Genomic DNA, 20681 nt, shown 5'->3' on the forward strand with positions numbered 1-20681 from the left:
CTATAAGAAAGAAACAAATCCTACCATTCGCAATAACACGGATGGAGCTAGAGGGTATTATACTCAGAGAAATAAATCAGGCAGAGAAAGACAAATACCAAATGATTTCCCTTATTTGTGGAGCATAACAATGAAGCAAAACTGAAGGAACAAAAAAGCATCAGACTCACAAACTCTAAGAAGGGTCTAGTGGTTATGAAAGGGGAGGTGTGGGAGGGCCAATGGGGAGGGAGGGAGAAGGGGATTGTGGGGTATCATGATTGGTACACATGGTATGTGTGGGGTCACAGGGAAGATAGTGTAGTTCAGAGAGGACAAATGGGGACTGTGGCATCTTACTACAGTGACGGACAGTGACTGCAGTGAGATATGGTGGGGGGGACTCGATAGTAAGGGTGAATGAATAACCACATTGTTTTTTTTTTTGTGAAACCTTCATAAGAGGGTATTTCAATGATGCCTTAATTTTTTTAAAAATGTGAGTCTTTCTACTTCTCATTTTTTCAAGATTGTTTTGGCTATTTGGGGTCCCATGTAATTCCATGTGAATTTTCTAATTAGCCTATCAATTTCTATAAAGAAGTCAGATGGGATTCTGATAAAGATTGCCTTGATACTGTAGATCAATTCATGGACTATGGCCATCTTTCCCTTTTTAAAATTGTGATGTAGTTGACATTTAACATTATGTTAGTTTCATGTGTAAAACATAATAATTCTATATTTGTATATATTGCAAAATGATCACCACAAAAAAGTCTAGTTAAAACATCTATTACCATACAATAGATAACATTTTTTTTTTTGTCATGAGGACTGTTAAGATCTACTTTCTTAGCAGTTTTCAAGTATGCAATATGATATTCTTAGCTACAGTTGCCATGCTGTACATTACATCTCCATGACTTGATTATTTTATAACTGGAAGCTTGTACCTTTTACCAATCCCCTTCATCCATTTCTGCCACCTCACACCCCTGCCTCAGGCAGCCATCTGGATAAAATAGCAACATTTCCAGAATCTCTGGCCTGGCTTTAGTCATCTCCCTATCAATAGGTGTTTCCAAGGGGTGGAGAAAAGAAGTTCATCTCCATATCAATAGGTAATTACAAAGGGGAGCAAGAGCATATCTGTACCAGAAAGTTTGGATGGGGCCCCTTTTCTGCTGTAACTGGATTGTGAGACATATGGGCAAGCAGAAGTGGACAACTGCTTGTAAACAGTAAATGGTTTTTTTCCACTTTATTTCTCCCATTGACTGGTTTTGGTTTCAAAGGTATTTTACCCCAGGATTTTCCTCCAGAGTTACATCTGGCTGTAGTCAGCAGGACCTCTGAACCCAAAATCTGTCTACATGGGTGCAACCCTTGGGCAGGCCACCACTAGAGTAGTGGGGAGATGCCCGGAACTCTACCTGTGGATAGTGGGGAGGCCCCAGAGGGTGCAGCTTCATCCAGGAGCCCCCTGTGGGGCTTCTAATTGGGGAGCCCTTAGTGGGGAGTTAGTGTAGGGTAAAGCATCTCCTAGAGGGGTGGGGCCTTCCCCAGAAATGGGGAAGGGTGGAGACATCAGAAGCTATGAAATTAGCCCTCCATGAGACAGTAGACTGCTTAGATGCCCTGAGTGGCTGTGTAGCAGCTGGACTATGGAATGTCTTTTCCACGTGATAGTGAAAAGTGTTATTGTGGAGAGAGAGGAACTTGGGCAGGAGAGAGACACACTTCAGCATCACTTGGGAGGAGTGGGGTGATGACCTTTGGGATGCCCTTAGGAAACAGAGACAGTTATTGAGAAGACTGGTAGCATTGCTGGAAGATAGCAGTGAAGGAGGACGCTGCAGGAGACCATAGGGAGGGGGAAGGAGAGAGCGGTGCCTTCAGCCCTGGAGATGGTAGAGGAGATGTTGGGAGAGGATGGGGTGGTGGGGCCCAGGGCTGATCTGTTGCTGAGGCCACTGCCTGAGAGACCAGCCTCTCCCATATTAAAGGCCCACCCAGTTATAATTAAGGAAATTAAAATGCAACAACCACAAGCTCCAGGCTCCTCGGGGAGGAGCTGTCTCTTCCTCAGGTTGTGGAGGACTCCATTCTCACATTTGAAAACCAGTGTCTCTGTGGTTGATTTTGTGTCAGTTTTTTTTCCAGTTTTGTACTTTCTGTTGGTGATTTTGATATTAAAATGGCTCTCGATTATAGTGCTGACTGCTCTCTAGCGCTCCTCAGCCCAAGAAGGCTGTGATAATGCCTCACAGAGAAAATGCATGTGTTAGATAAACTTCTTTCAGGCATGCATTACAGCACTGTTGGCTGTGAAGTTAACGTTAATGAATCAAGAATTTCTAATAAGTAAGGTGTCTTTAAACAAAAACACACATAAAACAAGGCTATATACTGATCAGTTGATGAAAATGCGGCGACTACTAGCCCATAGGAGCCTAACTCTGTATTTCTCTGTAGGGAAAATGGATCTTTGTGACCAGGATTCCTGCCTGGTCTTCACAGGTATCCTGTTTGCACATCTATGGGATGTCATAGTTGCCAGTCCAGGGTAGGGGTGGAGAGGAAACACCCATTCGCTCTCCTTACCTGTTTCTGGTATGTAATTGGTCGGGCATCCCGCCAGTCACCAGGGACCCTCCCACAGAGTTCCTCCTAGGGTGGGAGGGGGTGCTAGGAGTGCAGCTGGAGAGAGGGCTCTCAGGTTCCAAGTCATGCTGGCAGAGAGCGCAGGGCATCTGGGGTTCAGAGCCATGAGAATAGGGAGGGAGCCGAGAGAGCCACTGGTGCAAGCCAGGAAAGACTGAAGTGTGAGAATAAATCCCTTTAATTCCTAACTTCTTGCTCTTGCCTTTTCTTCAGTCTGACTGAATTCATAGAGCACCAGCCCTGGGTCGGGGACCCCCTCCCCTTGGAGCTACATCCTCCTAGAAGCAATGATTCAGTATTTGCTAATTGAGTATTTGCAGTGACTTTATAGAACTACCAAGAAAAATGAGAAGTTATTACATATAATGAAATTTTATATGCATTATAAAATATATATAAATGAAACAGAATAGCCACTCACAACATCAACAAAAGAAGTAATGCCTGACATTTACTGAAGAGTTCCTGTAGCAAACTCTAAGTATTTTACATATTATCTCATTTTGTTGCCTCCTTTTGGCTCTATTATTTCTCCCATTGTACAGCTCAGAAAACTGAGGCCTAGAATCTTGTGTAAATCGCATAGCTCTGAGTGATGGATACCAGAGCAATCTGATTCCAGGGTCATCCTCCATTAACCAACAGTTCTACCTGTTAAACTTGATTTATTGATTTACTCAACCAAGTAATCTGTAAGTGTTGGGCACTGTGGTAGGAGCTGGAGATACATCTGTGAAATGATGATCCTGGCCCTCGTGGAACCTACACTAGTGAGAATACTGGCAAGTAAATAGCCATATTAAGTAATGGAATTGTAAGGGGAAATTTGTCATGAAAGCTCATAGCAGGGGCACCTAAGCTAAGCTAAGGGTGTCAGGAAATGTATCCTGGAGGAAGTAATACCTAGCCAATCCTTCAGGCTCTGTGGGAGCTTGCCAGTTAAAGAGATGAGGGAGTGGAGTTTCAGGAACAAGAAATTATGTGAAGGTGTAGCAGTTAACCCCAAAGTCTAGTTCAAGGATATAAATCCCTTTTCCTTCTCTCCTTCTCTGTGTGTTTAGGTAGCAAATATTAAAAGATGAGCTTGGTTAGTTACAGAATGGATTTGTAAGTCTGTTGGGGATTTTGAACTTAATGCTATGAGCAACAGGAGGTACTGGTAGATCTTAAGCAGGGAAGAATCATTATTTAATATATGTATGGTATTTTACTTTGCTTTCTCTTGGCTCCTGTAATGTTTTTCATAAAAATGAAGTTCTAACCTAAATGGATTACACAGTATTAAGCATAAACAGTATCATGGATTATAAACCTGAAAATAACTTTCTAGATCAACTGGCAACTTCCATTCCTTTGTAAAACACACTGACTGATATGTAAGGCACATGAGTTAGCAGGATACACCTTCCTGAATGTCTGTTTTTGTTCCCTACCCCCCAACCCCCAGTTGTTTGGTGTGTGTGTGAAAAATCAGTTTTATGTGTTCACAAACTTTTTTTTTTGCCAGTTTTGTGTGTTATAAGGAATGGATGAAATATAAATTTGAATGAAGCATATTTTTCTATGAAAACTAAGTTTAATACTAAATTGGTAAGAAAATTGTAAAACCTGGGAAAAATTGAAAACAGAAATATTTGGCACTCAAAGTGCTTGTCAATAACTCTTTAAGAACACCTTTCACTTAAACTAAAACTGCTAATCATGGGGGTGTGTTATAATTGTGGTTTATGACATCAAACTCTAGGATTGTGGTTAGATACTAAAAAACATTCTTGGCTCTACATCAAAAGACTGGTAAATGTACATATTCTTATTTTAAGATAATCACTTTAAAATATATTTAAGATTTTTTTTTTGTCTCTTGACCAACTTTTTGATTCACCAACTACCAGCCTGATTACATCAGATAATGCTTTTCTATATCACACAGAAATTAGGCATATGCTATATGAGCAATGGAGAATCCAAAAACCATCTTGATCCACAACACTTATTTCTTTAAGCAGTCCATAATATTGAAGGATTTGATGCCCACCTCTTTCCTGGGGACTGTGATACCAGCATTTTTGCCTCTGGCAGGTCAACTGCTAATATATTAAAGATAGCTTGGCCACCATAAAGCAGGATGATGGGAATCCTGGTAGCATCCCTTTCCTTCTGGACTGCCAGTCAGGTTTTTGGAGCCATTTCTATTTTCTCCTTTCTGTCTGGGAGCAAAGGTAAGGTAGAAGAAAATGCGACAAAGACAGCTTGATGAGACTAATGAAGGCTGTCTGCATTCAGCCTCCCTACAATAGCTTCTGCTCACACAGGCAAGGAAAAGCCGTGAACAAACAGTGGTGTTCAGGGTGAGGGGCCTCACTCTGGCATTTATTTTCCAAAATTGTGTAGCGCACACAGTTTATTTGTCTAAAAGTCATTGTAAAACAATACAAGCCCATGGTAAAGGGTTTTGAACAGTGCAGAAAGGTAAAGCCACATATTATTAGTGTAGCCTTAGGCAAGAAAAATAATATGTATGTAGCCTGTCTGATTTTCAGTGCTTCTGTTTATTAGACAGAATAATAAGAGCTAAGTTATAGGATTGCTCTGAGAATACAATGATAATGTATGTACAATGTATTATTATTTAACTTTATAGTTTACTATTTTCATACCCTTGATCAAATAATAATTTCCCACTACTCTCTGAGAAGTTTGTTCTTTTCTAGCACATTGGAAACTTCGGGAGGAACACACACACGAGAATGGTGAGATGGAAAGGGACTGTCCAATCAACCAAATTAGCTGAATCCACTATAATGGTGATGTCACAGTGAGATCACATTTACATTACACTGTGAGATGTCCCACAGGCACACCAAATGCAAAGAGATTCCAGCTGAACTAGCTGTGACCTGTCACCTGTTCTGCAGTCTGCATTATCAGTTTATATTGATAATGTCATAAGTAGCCACCACCAAGATCTCAATCTGGCAATTTGGGTTTCGCACTAGACATATCATCTTTCTCACTTCCCCAGCTAAACAACCAAGCATCTCTGTTGATTCTTGCTCTATATCCTGAATCACCCACTCCTTCCCTCTCCTCTCCAGTCTCACAAGCTTTTGGCATCTGCTTTTGGGCTTTTGCCAACACCTGTAAACTGGCCTTATCTCCTCCACTCTATCCCTCTAAATCCATCTTCCCTATTGATAGCAAAGTAATCCTTCTAAATACGGACTGGTAGTAAGTCCCTCACTTGATTAATTTCTTACACTACTTCATAACCATTTGCAGTGTAAATTTTATTTTCCTTATATAACATCCAAAATTATTACAGGAATTAACATATATAAAGTACTTGAACAAGTGCCTGGACATGGTAAGTACCATGGAAGTGTTTGCTATTATTTTTTAAATGACCTGCATTCCACTCTCCTTTTGAATCTAAAGATCGAAAGCACTGCCACTCTGTCACTCTCATGGGTCACAGTTTTCCAAGCATACCCAAGGAATGCACCTCTGGGCTACGCACACACTTTTTAGAGGACCTGGTTGCACCTCTGGGCTACACACACACACACACACACACACACACACACACACACACACACACACACACACACACACAGCTCTACTTTTTAGAGGACCTGGTTGCACCTCTGGGCTACACAGCTACACAGCTACACACACACACACACACACACACACACACACACACGAAACCCTCTGTGTGTGGAACTTTTATTCTTGTTTAAACAAACCCCTCTTCTCCCAGCGTTTCATAGCCCCTGTCCGTATACCACATAGTTTATTTCTTCTAACTCTGCAACCTCTGCACGTTGTAGTGTTTTTCTACCGGCAACCACTACGAGATTATAATTTGTTTATACGTTCCTCTGCCCTAACAGGTAGTGAGTTCTTAGAATGCAGGGTTTTTATCTTGCTTATTCCAAGCACCTGACTAAATGCTGGCACATCGGAAGCACCTAGTTCGCATTTAGTAAAATATTATTTGAATAAATGAAAAGTGTAGGTTACAATTAAACAAAATGCAATTAAGAATACTTTCTAATGTCCCAATTCCCACTTGACTGGTTTTGTCAAGAGGAAGTTTAGTCAAATGCTGGAGAGATCAAGCTAATCAATGATGGCAGTGATGCAGCAAAACTTGTTAGGTTAAGAGATCCTGGCTTTTTGATCTGTTGGTGCTGCGTTTTAAGTGTTGTAGGAGGGTAATCAATATACACCCTCTCCTCCACTTCGGGGTCGGGTGGGGGGAATTTCCACTTTCTGAAAATTTCCCAGTGTCTCGGTATCGGCCGGAGGATCTGAAGACCCATCAGCCCCAAAAGGCTTCTTTTTCGTTTACCCTGGGAGGCCCCCCCTCCTCAAGAGCTCCGGCCGCGCGCGGAGCCCGTGCCCCGCGAACAGCCGGGCCTGGGGCGCCCGCCCCGCCCCGCCCTGCGCGTCACGTGTGCTGCCGCCCGGCCGCCTCCTCCCGCAGCCGGAGCGCGAGGCAGACGGCGCCGGGCGCAGCAAGCGGCGAGCGGGCGGTTGCTGCCGGAGCCCGCAGCCCTACGACGGCCGCCGCCCGGAGCCCCGCAATATGCCGCCGCGGCCCTGCGGCTCTCGGCCATGGCGAGGCTCGGTCGGCGCGTCCCCTGCACCCTGCTTCTCGGCCTGGCGGCTGTGCTGCTGAAGGCGCGGCTCGTGCCCGCGGCCGCCGGAGCCGAGCTCAGCCGCTCCGACCTCAGCCTCATCCAGCAGCACCAGCAACGGCAGCGGGAGGCGGCGGCGGAGGAGAAGCCGGAGGCACCGGGGGCGTCCTCCGCCGCCCCTGTCCCCGGTAGGTCGCGCGGCCGGTCTCCTCGGCGCGGCTGCTCCTCTCGCCCCTTCACTGGACCGGTCCGCACCGCCCCGATCTCCGCACACCGCCTGCCCGGGGCGCGGGTTCCGCGCCGCTTTCTGGAATCCACCTTTTGGGGGATGAGCTTCCTGGGAAGCGTGGAGCACTGCAGTGGGGTGGGGAAGGGTCGGGAGGGGCGGGGGCGAGTGACTGCCCGGACTGAGCCTGCCTTCTGCCTCGTTCTTCCTCAGGTCCTCCCGCGCCCTAGAAATGACTGCGCGCGCGTGCACACACACATCACACACACTCATACAATCACACACATGCACACTCACACACGCACTCTTCTGAAATTCTTTAGCATTCTGTTCTTTATCCTCTGCTCTCCCAGAGACTGAAAAATCATGCAGTAGACACCCACACACGCCTTTTCACCATCTCGCCTCGCCTGCTACATTTAAATTTAGACCTTGAGAAAGAAATCTTGATTTATTAATTATTTCTCTCTCTTCTTATTCCGGGAATGGTTTAAGTCGGTTTGCAAGAATGCCTTAGTATAATAAAATGAAACAAAATAAAATAGGAGTTTGTAATTGAAGGAAAGGAAAAAGGAGAAGGGGACAAATAGAGTCTGTAGTGATGGTAGTACACCAAAGCCTGCTCCCAGATAGGGGCATCTCCGTACTTGTTAGTAGGACTTAATGAGGCAGATTCTTGACATTATTCAATGCGGGTGAGGAAATACGCTCTAGTAAATGTGGCTGTAACAGTCCCTCAGTTCCTGCCTGGTTCCCCTCCATTAAAGCTCCAGCGGTAAGCAAAAAGCTGGATTATCCATTTTAATAGCCTCTCCCCACCCCCCACCCTAGTTCCGTTCCCTACTGTACATGCTGTCTGCTATTTAGAAAAGAATAAAGCCAGTTTTTTGGCGAGTAGGATTAGGTTTCTGCAAAACCAAAGTGAATTATATTATGACATTTGATTTTGTTTTAAAATCCTCCCTAGCAACATTATACAGGATGCTGAAAATGAGATTTTAAAGAGCAGAATCAGCATCTTATTTTGTGCTGCTTGCTCGTCATCAAAGAGCAATACTCAGGCATGCCAGCTGCAATTCATGACAGCCAGGATGATTTAATTTATCAGAGTGCTCTGAGCATAGGATGAAATTACCAGTGTGCCGGAAAGCATGTATTTCTGATACTCTCCTAAACCAATTAACACTCAAAGTCCTGAAAAGTATGCCATATGTGGTGATCTTCCTATACAACTGAAAGTGCTAACAACACGGTTTGGGTGAGGCTGCTATTAGAAATGCTATTTACTATATTTGAGGAAACTGGAGATAGGAAAGTGATTGAGAGCCTGTCTTCATTATGAGAGCGATTTCCTAAATTAACTATGAAACAAGTCTGACAGAGTGTTGATGGTTTGCAATATATTTTTATTTCAGTTTATCTTTTTAGGAATATTAAATTGGTTTTAACTACTTTAATATAGAAGTATTGTGATGAGGGTTATGAATAACTGCAATAATACAAAACCTTTTGTATCTAGTGTGCAAATTAAAATCCTTGTTTTTAACATTTATGAGGGAACATTTTTGAGAAAAGTTGTTTGGTAAACTAGGAGTTTGTCTTATTTACCTATTAGATTAATTGAGAAAAAGGAACCACTCACTATCCTGAACTGGATAGAGCCTGAAAAGTATCATGATTATTGCTTTTCCCTCAAAAGCTCTAACTCCCTAAACCAGTGGTAAATGAGAGCAATTCAATTGATTGCTATTTTAGTTACTGGAATATTGAATCATAATGAAACACAACCTATGAAAAAATGAAGGTAATATATTCCTCTGAGGACTTTATGTTCTTTGTATTAAACTGGTTGGTCTTCCTGCTTCAACTTTTGTTCCTCTAGTGTCTATTCTCCTCACATAGCTAGTTATCCTTTTAAAAATATTATGTAGGATCAGTTCTGCTTGCAGTCCTCCAGCCACTTCCTATCTCTCTCACCGGATGCCCAGACCCTGAAAATGGCCTACAAAGGCCTGGAGCTGCTGTATGCCCCTCCCCCTCCCAGCTCCCAGAGCCCTGACCCTACTCACTCCACTGTAGCCACACTGGCTCTGTTTCTTCAGTTTGCAAAAGGGCACTGGTGTTGGGCATTGGCACCTGCCATCTTCTCTGCCTTGAATTATGGAACGTCACATTCTTCAGGGTTGCTCAAACGTCAGAACAGAAGCTTTGCATGACCAGCTATATTAAATAGTAAAATGCATGCTGTTTGGTACCGATTCTCCTTCATGGCACTTACCAACCTCAGCCCTTCTTAAAAGCCTATCTCCCCTTACTAGAATGTATAAGCTCTAGGAGGGCACAAACTTTTTTTTGTGGTATTACATGAAATTATTATATATATTTCTAATACCTGGAAGAATACCTGGTACAGTAGTCACTCATCAGTTTGTTGAATGAATGAATCAATGGATGAATGAACAAAAGTAAACAAATGCCGGGATTAAGGATCAGTTTCACTTTCCAAGTATTTGTTAACATCTCATGTAATTTCTTTATTGGAATTTAGCAGAGGATATATGAAAATAAAGAAATGCTAGGTAGAAATATTTGTAAGTAGAGGTTATAAAGTATATAAAATTTTAAATCTTTAATTTTGGCTTATCAGTTTTTACCTTATGCTGACTATAGAGAACTGGTTGATAGCAATACTTGAGTCCACTTACTAGGTTCTGTCAGGATTTGTTACCCAAGTGCACTTATAATCATCTTATGACCTGGGAGAGTATTAACATACCTTCAAATAGCTGTGATTGAGCCTGAGTTCATTTTTTGCCTCTGTATGGTGCTTCTGAGTCTTTGGACTCAGAAAATTATGTGAAAAACTATGGGACTTTTCTCAGGCAAAATTTAGAGAAATAGTTAGACACATTTAGTGACTGGTACATGGCTTACCTTACCCTTATCAATCGGTAGTGGAGAAATTGACCATTGGTCTTAGTATTTTCTGGATTTTGTTCTGAAAATTTGTCTCTGTTGCTGATAAAAAAGAAAGTGAGGTTAAAAGAAGTTGAATATGAAATAGAAAAAATCAGGATCTTAGAAAGTAAATTTTCATTCTCATTCATTTATGATACAAAACACCACTTCGCAGAGTAGTAAGATGACTGAGGTTGAGATGTGTCAAATCAGTTGTTTTCTCCTGTGTATGCAGCAACTCTTATTTCTCCATCTGCACCAGTATTTGTTAGAAATAAATATTTGAGGGACCAGGGAAGAATTAATCTGGGGCCTGGTGATAGCTGAGACAACCATATCATATTCGCTCTGAGGCCCATTAGAAGGGAAGCATGCTGGGGATGGAGGAGAGGGGCGCTAGAAGAATTAATGAGCTCCATTTCAAATTCTCCATGGGAAGTACAGGCACAGGGATCTCTGTGGATTTTTATAAATGTCTTTTGCATACAGAGAAAACTTAGGTATATTTTCATGGAATAAACATTTTGTACATTTCACTGATATGTATTTTTAAACTTCTTATTTTGGAAAATTAAATACATAGAGAGTAAACATAATAGTGGCTTTAATAATGATTAAATTCTGGTGCAATTGTTTCACTCCTACCCTCTGTCCATTTCCACTATTCGGTATTTTTTTTTTGTCTAGGGGAAGTAAAATGTACATACATTAAAATGTGCATACCTCAATTGTACTATTTTAGCAAGTAGATGTCCCCATGTAACTGTCACCCCTGTCAAGATATAATGTTTACATCACCTTGGAGAGTTCCCTCCTGCCTCCTTCTCAGGCCATCCCTGCCCCCAGAGACAACTACTCTTTTGATTGTTTTCATTATAGATTAATTTTGCATTTTCTAGAACTTCAGAAAATACAATCATATGGCCTGTAGTCTTTTGTGTCTGTATTCTTTAACTCAATCTGATTTCTATAGGTTTCATCCATATTGTTGTATGTTCAGTTGTGTTACTCGTTTTTACTGCTGAGCAGTATTCTGCTGTATGAATTATCCCAGTTTGGTGTATCACTTCTTCTGTTGATGGATATTTGGCTTATTTACAGTTTTAACTATTGTGGAGAGGTAGCTGGAATCTACCTCAGTTAATAAAATTTAATTACAAGTTAAGAAGTTTGATACAGAGTATTACTGTATACTTCTTATTAAATTCAAATAACTCGATTTAACAAATCTGGGTGAAATCTCCCATTCATGAAAACATTTATTTACTTTTTTCTGTCCAGTAAATTTGAAAATCAATAGAAGTAGGATTGGAAATTGACTGTTCTATCTAAAGTACTCATGCTTTAAAGGCCATATTCCCAGATGGGGTAATTATGATTTCTTTCCAGGATTTTAATAACCAAAGAGAGCTATTTCTTGGTGTTGATTACTGGTTGAAAAACACATGCCTGTGTGTTGAATTAGAGACCAGTTTGTTTTAGTGGTGGTTTTTAGTGTTCTTAATGTGACTGAACAGAAACTACCAAATATTTTTCTGAAACAAAACTCTTCCCCAAATATGTAAATATTGAACTTGATGCTCTTTCAGTGTTCTGTCTGACTAGTTTAGCTGCAATATTGTTGTCATTCATTCATGTGGCTTGGTGTGCTGTGTCTTAATTTCCTTTTGTCCAAATTGCCTTAGCTAGGAAATGTATACAACATTTTCCATCTGCTATTGGTGAAAAGTATACTTTGGAGTATTTACCTGGAAAATTCTAGAACTACGAAAACTATGCATTGTAGTGAAATACAGCACAAGCTTAAGAAAACCTCTTCTGTTTGCTCTGAAGATTGTTTGGAGATGTCTCTTTAATTGGCCTTTTGTGAAAGCACAATCCATATGTCCAAGACATACCAGATTCTATGCCTTTTAAATTCTTTTTCTTTTATGACTGTCTGTGTCATCAAGAATGAAGCAGTATTCGTAAATAGTGTTGATGATGTCTGTGAGTATAAAGGCCAGTTCATCTGGGCCTGAAATGAGTGAGTGATTCATGTAGGGTAGAGGGTGTCAAGGAAATGGTAATCACTTCCATCATTGCTAGCATGTCGGATCTGCCTCAGTGACCTAGTGAACCAAGACTAAAATGCCTCAGCAATGTGTTATACTTCTCTGAAACCTTCAGTTGATAATGCCTGCCATGTTTAAAATTAATTTCATTATATGTGCATGAGATTTCAGTTTCTATTTAATGTGCATTTTTTTTCTTAAGTAGGTTTGTATAGCATAGCAATCTAGGGAATAATTTAAAATTAAAACATTGGCCAGTATTATCAGTTATTATACTTAGTTCAGTTTTGTTTCTATTCATTAAAGAAATGTTATTTATAAACTATATAGTTTTAGTTCACTTGTTAGCTCTACTGAAATTTAGAACACTTACATAGTTAAGTCAATACCAAGTCCTATTTGTGGACCTAAATGCTAGCTGGGCTTTAGATGACCAGTTGGAAGTTGGTAGAAATGTCCAGCCTCAAGTCAAGGCATATGCTGTGAGGCCCTTGGCTTATCTATGGGTAAGTACTCTAGGGATGTAGAATTCCATATCTTTTGGCCTTTGTAAAATAAAATAGACCCACATTTGATGGTTTTATGCTCACCTACCTCTTCCACTGCTTTTTTGTAACACAAACAAAAACAGGATTGGTAGATGGATGATTTGGTTTTCCTGATGGGTTAACTATAACCCAGAGTTGAATAGAAGTTTCAAAGGTCCTGGATCTTATGACCCATTCCACTCATGCCTGCTCCCCTGTGTTTTCAACAAGGTTATTAATTAAGCTGTCAAAATGTGGCTCCCTATTTAAATGGATTATGTTTCTTCAAAACTTTAAACATGCTAGTGTTCTTTCATATTTCCATGAGTAGAGTTTGTTTATAAATGCCTGGATGACTGAAACAGGATTGCCAAAAGAATATCCATTTACTATTAAAATGAAAGAAGGAGGCCATGCATTTTGTGTAAGGGGAAGCATGTCACCAAGAGTAATGGGTGTGTGGGATTTATTTAACTAGGTACAAGAACCAGGCATGGATCAATAAGAGTGTGTCATGAAACAGGGATTATGATTAACTCAATTTGTGTACCTGAAGTTTTAAAATAACTACTCATTTATATTTAAATAAATTGGTGTATTCCAAGTATTTGCATTTAAAGGCAAATAACCTCTTCGTAAAATATTCCCAAATTCCCCCCAAAATGTTAGGATTTTAATTTTACATTTGTGCTATTAGATTCCAGACTTTTAGTAGAAAAGCTGTAATACTTCCCAAAATTTAAATGTTTCTTTATATTAACCAGAGTTTAACCCTCATTTATAATCATATGCAAGAAAAATATTCTTGTAGTGGCATATGAATATGAAACAATCTGATCTTCTAATGCTATTTATAATCAATGTCTAATATCAATTACAATATATAATAATAAAACAAAAGCTTCACTTCGCAGATTATAATAAGCCCTCTTGGAATCATAGGCTCTTGGAACAAGAATGAGGTAGAAATGACCTTCTCCTAAGTGCTTTGCTCTAGAAGTATTGGAAATGTATCAGATATAAGCTAGAACACATCCACCTCTTAAAAGAAATTGTGGTGCCACTTGGTGGTTTTCGTGTAATAAAATTGGTAGTTAAAAATAATTTGATTTCCTTCATAGCAAGTAGGAGTAATATGAGTGAGCTCTTTTATAATCTAAACTTCCCCTACCAACTGATTCAAATTTGTGAATGAGAAGAGTCAAAAGAATGTGTATTTTAAAATTGCTTCTCTACCATAGTATTTCAAATAGGGAAAAATTCTTATGAACCAATAAAACCTGGTAAATGTAGGATGTAAAGATGTAGGAGGTGAAGACTGGAGGATTTTGAGAGAAGTGTAGAGGTTATATAAATGCTATGAAAAGTATGAGGGGGTCACAAGAGTAATTTCACAGGAGTGAAAAGTACTCACAGTTTGTGAATCTTTTTTTCCTTCTATATGTGTGAGGGACCCACTGTTGCCTGTTTTTGGTAAGGCACAGGTTCTATGCAGCCAGTGGAAAGGCCGAGGGGAGGTTCATGAACTCCCTGTGAAATTAATTATAGGATCTCCAGTTATCCAGTGTTTAGAGTGCCTGTAGGATTTTTTTTTGTTATCATTAATCTACAATTACATGAAGAACATTATGTTTACTAGGCTCCCCCCTTTACCAAGTCCCCCCCACATACCCCATTACAGTTGCTGTCCATCAGCATAGTAAGATGCTGTAGAATCACTACTTGTCTTCACTGTGTTGCACAGCCCTCCCCATGCCCCCCGCTACATTATACATGCAAATTATAAAGCCCCCCCTTTTTTCCCGCTGTCCTTATCCCTCACTTCCCACCCATCCTCCCCAGTCCCTTTCCCTTTGGTAACTGTTAGTCCATTCTTGGGTTCTGTGATTCTGCTGCTGTTTTGTTCCTTCAGTTTTTCTTTGTTCTTAGACTCCACATATGAGTGAAATCATTTGGTACTTGTCTTTCTCCACCTGGCTTATTTCACTGAGCATAATACCGTCTAGCTCCATCCATGTTGTTGCAAATGGTAGGATTTGATTTCTTATGGCTAAATAATATTCCATTGTGTATATGTACCACATCTTCTTTATCCGTTCATCTACTGATGGACACTTAGGTTGCTTCCATTTCTTGCCTATTGTAAATAGTGCTGCGATAAACATAGGGGTGCATCTGTCTTTTTCAAACTGGGATGCTGCATTCTTAGGGTAAATTCCTAGAAGTGGAATTCCCGGATCAAATGGTATGTCTATTTTGAGCTTTTGGAGGAACCTCCATACTGCTTTTCACAATGGTTGAACTAATTTGCATTTCCACCAACAGTGTAGGAGGGTTCCCTTTTCTCCACAACCTCGCTAACATTTGTTGTTGTTTGTCTTTTGGATGGTGGTGATCCTTACTGGTGTGAGGTGATATCTCATTGTGGTTTTAATTTGCATTTCTCTGATAACTAGCGATGTGGAGCATCTTTTCATGTGTCTGCTGGCCATCTGAATTTCCTCTTTGGAGAACTATCTGTTCAACTCCTCTGCCCACTTTTTAATTGGATTGTTTGCTTTCTGCTTGTTGACGTGCATGAGCTCTTTATGTATTTTGTATGTAAACCCTTTATCAGATCTGTCATTTATGAATATATTCTCCCATACTGTAGGGTACCTTTTTGTTCTATTGAACAAAAAATGGGGAGAGTGGAATCCCTGTTTTATTCCCGATCTCAGAGGAAAAGCTTTCAGCCTCTCGCTGTTCAGTATGATGTTGGCTGTGGGTTTATCATATATGGTCTTTATTATGTTGAGGTACTTGCCCTCTATATCCATTTTGCTGAGAGTTTTTATCATGAATGGATGTTGAATTTTGTCAAATGCCTTTTCAGCATCTATGGGGATGATCATGTGGTTTTTGTCCTTTTGTTTATGTGGTGGATGATGTTGATGGATTTTCGAATGTTGTACCATCCTTGCATCCCTGGGATGAATCCCACTTGGTCATGGTGTATGATCCTTTTGATGTATTTTTGAATTCGGTTTGCTAATATTTTGTTGAGTATTTTTGCATCTATGTTCATCAGGGATATTAGTCTGTAATTTTCTTTTTTGGTGGGGTCTTTGCCTGGTTTTGGTATTACATAGAATGAGTTTGGGAGTATTCCCTCCTCTTCTATTTTTTGGCAAACTTTAAGGAAAATGGGTATTATGTCTTCTCTGTATGTCTGATAAAATTCCGAGGTAAATCCATCTAGCCTGGGCGTTTTGTTCCTAGGTAGTTTTTTGATTACCGCTTCAATTTCTTTGCTCGTAATTGGTTTGTTTAAATTTTGTGTTTCTTCCTTGGTCAGTCTTGGAAGGTTGTATTTTTCTAAGAAGTTTTCCATTTCTTCTAGGTTTTCCAGCTTATTAACATATAGGTTTTCATAGTATTCTCTAATAATTCTTCGTATTTCTATGGGGTCTTTCATGATTTTTCCTTTCTTGTTTCTGATTCTGTTCATGTGTGCTGATTCTCTTTTTCTCTTAATAAGTCTGGGTAAAGGCTTATCTATTTTGTTTATTTTCTCAAAGAACCAGCTCTTGGTTTCTTTGATTTTTTCTATTGTTTTATCCTTCTCAATTTTATTTATTTCTTCTCTGATCTTCATTATGTCCCTCCTTCTGCTGACTTTAGGCCTCATTTGTTCTTCTTTTTCCAATTTCGATAATTGTGACATTAGACTATTCATTTGGGATTGTTCTTCCTTCTTTAAATATGCCTGGATTGCTATATACTTTACTTTTAAGACTGCTTTTGCTGCATCCCACACAAGTTGGGGCTTTGTGTTGTTGTTGTCATTTGTTTCCATATATTGCTGGATCTCCATTTTAATTTGGTCATTGACTCATTGATTATTCAGGAGCATGTTGTTAAGCCTCCATGTGTGTTTGTGGGCCTTTTTGCTTTCTTTGTACAATTTAGTTCAGTTTTATACCTTTGTGGTCTGAAAAGTTGGTTGGTAGAATTTCAATCTTTTTGAATTTACTGAGGCTCTTTTTGTGGCCTAGTATGTGGTCTATTCTGGAGAATGTTCCATGTGTACTTGAGAAGATGTGTACCCTGTTGCTTTTGGATGTAGAGTTCTATAGATGTCTATTAGGTCCATCTGTTCTAGTGTGCTGTTCAGTGCCTGTGTCCTTACTTATTTTCTGTCTGGTGGCTCTATTGGAGTGAGTGGTGTGTTGAAGTCTCCTAAAATGAATGCATTGCATTCTATTTCCTCCTTTAGTTCTTTTACTATTTGTTTCACATATGCTGGTGCTCCTGTGTTGGGTGCATATATATTTATAATGGTTATATCCTCTTGTTGGACTGATCCGTTTATCATTATGTAATGTCCTTCTTTATCTCTTGTTACTTTCTTTGTTTTAAAGTCTATTTTGTCTGATACTAGTATTACAACACTTGCTTTTTTCTCCTGGTTGTTTGCACGGAATATGTTTTTCCATCCCTTGACTTTTAGTCTGTGCATGTCTTTGGGTTTGAGGTGGGTCTCTTATAAGCGGCATGTAGATGGGTCTTGCTTTTTTATCCATTCTATTACTGTGTCTTTTGATTGGTGCATTCAGTCCATTTACATTTAGGGTGATTATTGAAAGATATGTACTTACTGCCATTGCAGGCTTTAGATTTGTGGTTACCAAAGGTTCAAGGTTAGCTTTTTTAGTATCTTACTGCCTAACTTAGCTCGCTTATTGAGCTATTATAGACACTCTCTGGTGATTCTTTATTTCTCTCCCTTCTTATTCCTCCTCCTCCATTCTTTATATGTTGGGTGTTTGATTCTTTGTGTTTCCTTTAACTGCTTTTGTGGGTAGTTGATTTTATTTTTTGCCTTTAGTTAGTATTTGGTTGGTCTTCTTTCTCTGCTGTGATTTTATTCTCTCTGGTGACATCTGTTTAGCCTTAGGAGTGCTCCCATCTAGAGCAGTCCCTCTAAAATACCCTCTAGAGGTAGTTTATGGGAGGCAAATTCCCTCAACTTTTGCTTGTTTGGGAATTGTTTAATCCTTCCTTCATATTTAAATGATAATTGTGCTGGATACAGTATTCTTGGTTCAAGACCCTTCTGTTTCATTGCATTAAGTATATCATGTCATTCCCTTCTGACCTGTAAGGTTTCTGTTGAGAAGTCTGATGATAGCCTGATGGGTTTTCCTTTGTAGGTGACCTTTTTTCCTCTCTCTAGCTACCTTTAAAACTCTGTCCTTGTCCTTGATCTTTGCCATTTTAATTATGCCTCTTGGTGTTGTCCTCCTTGTGTCCCTTCTGTTGGGAGTTCTGTGTACTTCTGTGGTCTGATCGATTATTTCCTCCCCCAATTTGGGGAAGTTTTCAGTAATTATTTCTTCAAAGACACTTTCTATCCCTTTTTCTCTCTTTTCTTCTTCTGGTACCCCTATAATGTAATTATGCAATGACATTTTAAAAAGTTATACTTAAGTATTAATACTATAACCATAAAATGTTTGCTACTATAATATATAGGTAATTAAAATATCTTATGTAGGCTAAAACATAAAAATAGAAAAAGTTTATTTTTCCACTTAATTTAACATTCTTTTTACTCTTTTCTCTCACAATGGGATCTCATCCACTCCAGTTATTCTAAATACCATCTATATGCTGAGACAGATTCCATAGAGCTCACTCCTGAATACATCCACCAATTATTTTGATGTCTTTATGTGGATACAGCACAGGTGTTTCAGTTTAAATATGTCTAAAGCTGGACTTTTAATTTCCCACCACACCCTCCAGAATAAAAAAATCTTACTGTGTTTTTTCTTAACTATAGTCACCATGCTGTATAGTACATCCCCAGAACTAATCTCTCTTACAACTGGAAATTGATACTTTTTGACCACCTTCACTATTCAGCCTTGCTTGCTATTATTAAAAACCAATGAAATGCCCCACTGGCCAAAGAAGGGCAGCCGAGGGTGCTGTCCTTGCCACTACCTCTGCCTTCCTCTGCATCTCGTCAGTCACTAACTCCATAGTCTCTGCCAAGTATTACTCCTTTGTTGATTTTCTCTGCCTTCATTGTCCCTGCTCTAGCTCAGATTACTCTTTATGCTCTAGTTCAGGGTAGCATATTGAGTGGCCTCCTTATGTTCATACTTGATGCTCTAAAATTCATACTTGCCAGGGTAACCGTGGTGATCACCAGGAATGGCTATTAGATTTTTAACTACAAATGCTGAAGCCTGATCAAGCCTCCCATGACATCAAGAATCAAGTTGAAGATCTTAATGTGACAGATAAAGCTTTGCAGGATTTACCACTCCAGCCTCAGCTTCAACTTATCTCCCAACTATGCTCCAGCTCTCTCTGCCTTGAGTCTGATGAGTTTTGTACATAAGGGCCTTTGTACAGTTGTTTCTCTGCTTACAGCAAGTCTCTCACCCAACACACACACGTAACACTAACACATACACACACAAATAATACACACATACTCATTCACTTGGCTAATTGCATTCAAACTTAAATTATTAGCTTAATTTCTTTTAAACAGGTTTTCTTTGACTTTCTAATTTGAGCTAGGTTCCTCTGTTATGTGTTCTCATAAGCACTTTTTACCTGCAAGATCTGTAGTTGATCTGTAGCTGGGTACCTATTCTATTATTTCCACATTTGTCTTCTTGGGATTGAAAGCCAGATGAGGCCAGGTGCAATAATTGTCTTGATTGGGGCTGTATTCCTGTATAAACGTTATTGAATGAATAAGTGAATGACTCCATGTAGATAAATACTTGTGTAACTGAATCATCTTCTTTCATCTCCAAGTTTGAGCTGGCTACTCTAGACCATGTATATATGAAAAGGATATTATATAGGGAAAATGTTATAGGACTTTCAGAGTGAAGTGGCTGAAGTTTACACATTTTGGGTCAAAAGCAGTTCCTGCTTTGAAAAAAATATACAGGTATATCTGGTATTTGTTCAAATTCAACACTACCTATATTGGTTTTTATATAACTTTGGAGATAACTTACAAGATTCCTATGGTGACTGATCTCATTCATTTTTTTTTTTCCTTTTTAAAAAACTCATTGAGTAAATACTACTTACCAGGCACTTCATCATCACTGATTGCAGAGAACACCAGTGGGGACATAGATACAGCAGAAATGATAACAGAGGGTGTTAAGTGCTGTACAGTGTAGAGGACACTGTGGAAACACAGGTTTGGGAGGAAGTAATTTATATTGTTTCCTGTTAGAAGGAACATTTAAAGTGAGTTTCAAAGTGATGTAGAAAAACAGAAGAAGGAAATAACATATTTTCTTACTTTTGATTTAGATCTATTTTTTCCATTTCTTTCTGTGATAACAATATAATTGGGTTCCCCTTTATCTGTAGTAGTCTCTAGAATTATTTTTATTTCCTAATTTTATGACTCATCATTCCTTATTTTTAGAAAAGAAAAACATAATGTAGCTTCTTCTGCAGTGCCCATATTTCTTGAAGTCAGCAGACTGATGATGATGCAGCCCCTCATCCTGCGTACGCACTCGCCCTAGCCACCACTGTGTGTCTTTAGTGTCCATTCCTTCTGTTTTATTTTCACATCCGGTTTCTCTGTCCATGA

General features: G+C 39.6%; 1 protein-coding gene across 1 annotated transcript in view; it reads left to right on the forward strand.

Moving 5' to 3' along the window:
- The first annotated feature begins 7119 nt into the window (after positions 1-7119).
- FAM171B (family with sequence similarity 171 member B) overlaps positions 7120-20681 on the forward strand; it is a 71190-nt gene continuing 57628 nt past the window's right edge. The window contains exon 1 of the mRNA XM_017659488.3: positions 7120-7477. Coding sequence (XP_017514977.2) covers positions 7267-7477 — 211 coding nt within the window. The 5' untranslated portion in view covers positions 7120-7266. The remainder of the gene's footprint in view (positions 7478-20681) is intronic.

The sequence above is a fragment of the Manis javanica genome, chromosome 12 (genome assembly GCF_040802235.1).
Source record: "Manis javanica isolate MJ-LG chromosome 12, MJ_LKY, whole genome shotgun sequence".
Classification (NCBI taxonomy): domain Eukaryota; kingdom Metazoa; phylum Chordata; class Mammalia; order Pholidota; family Manidae; genus Manis; species Manis javanica.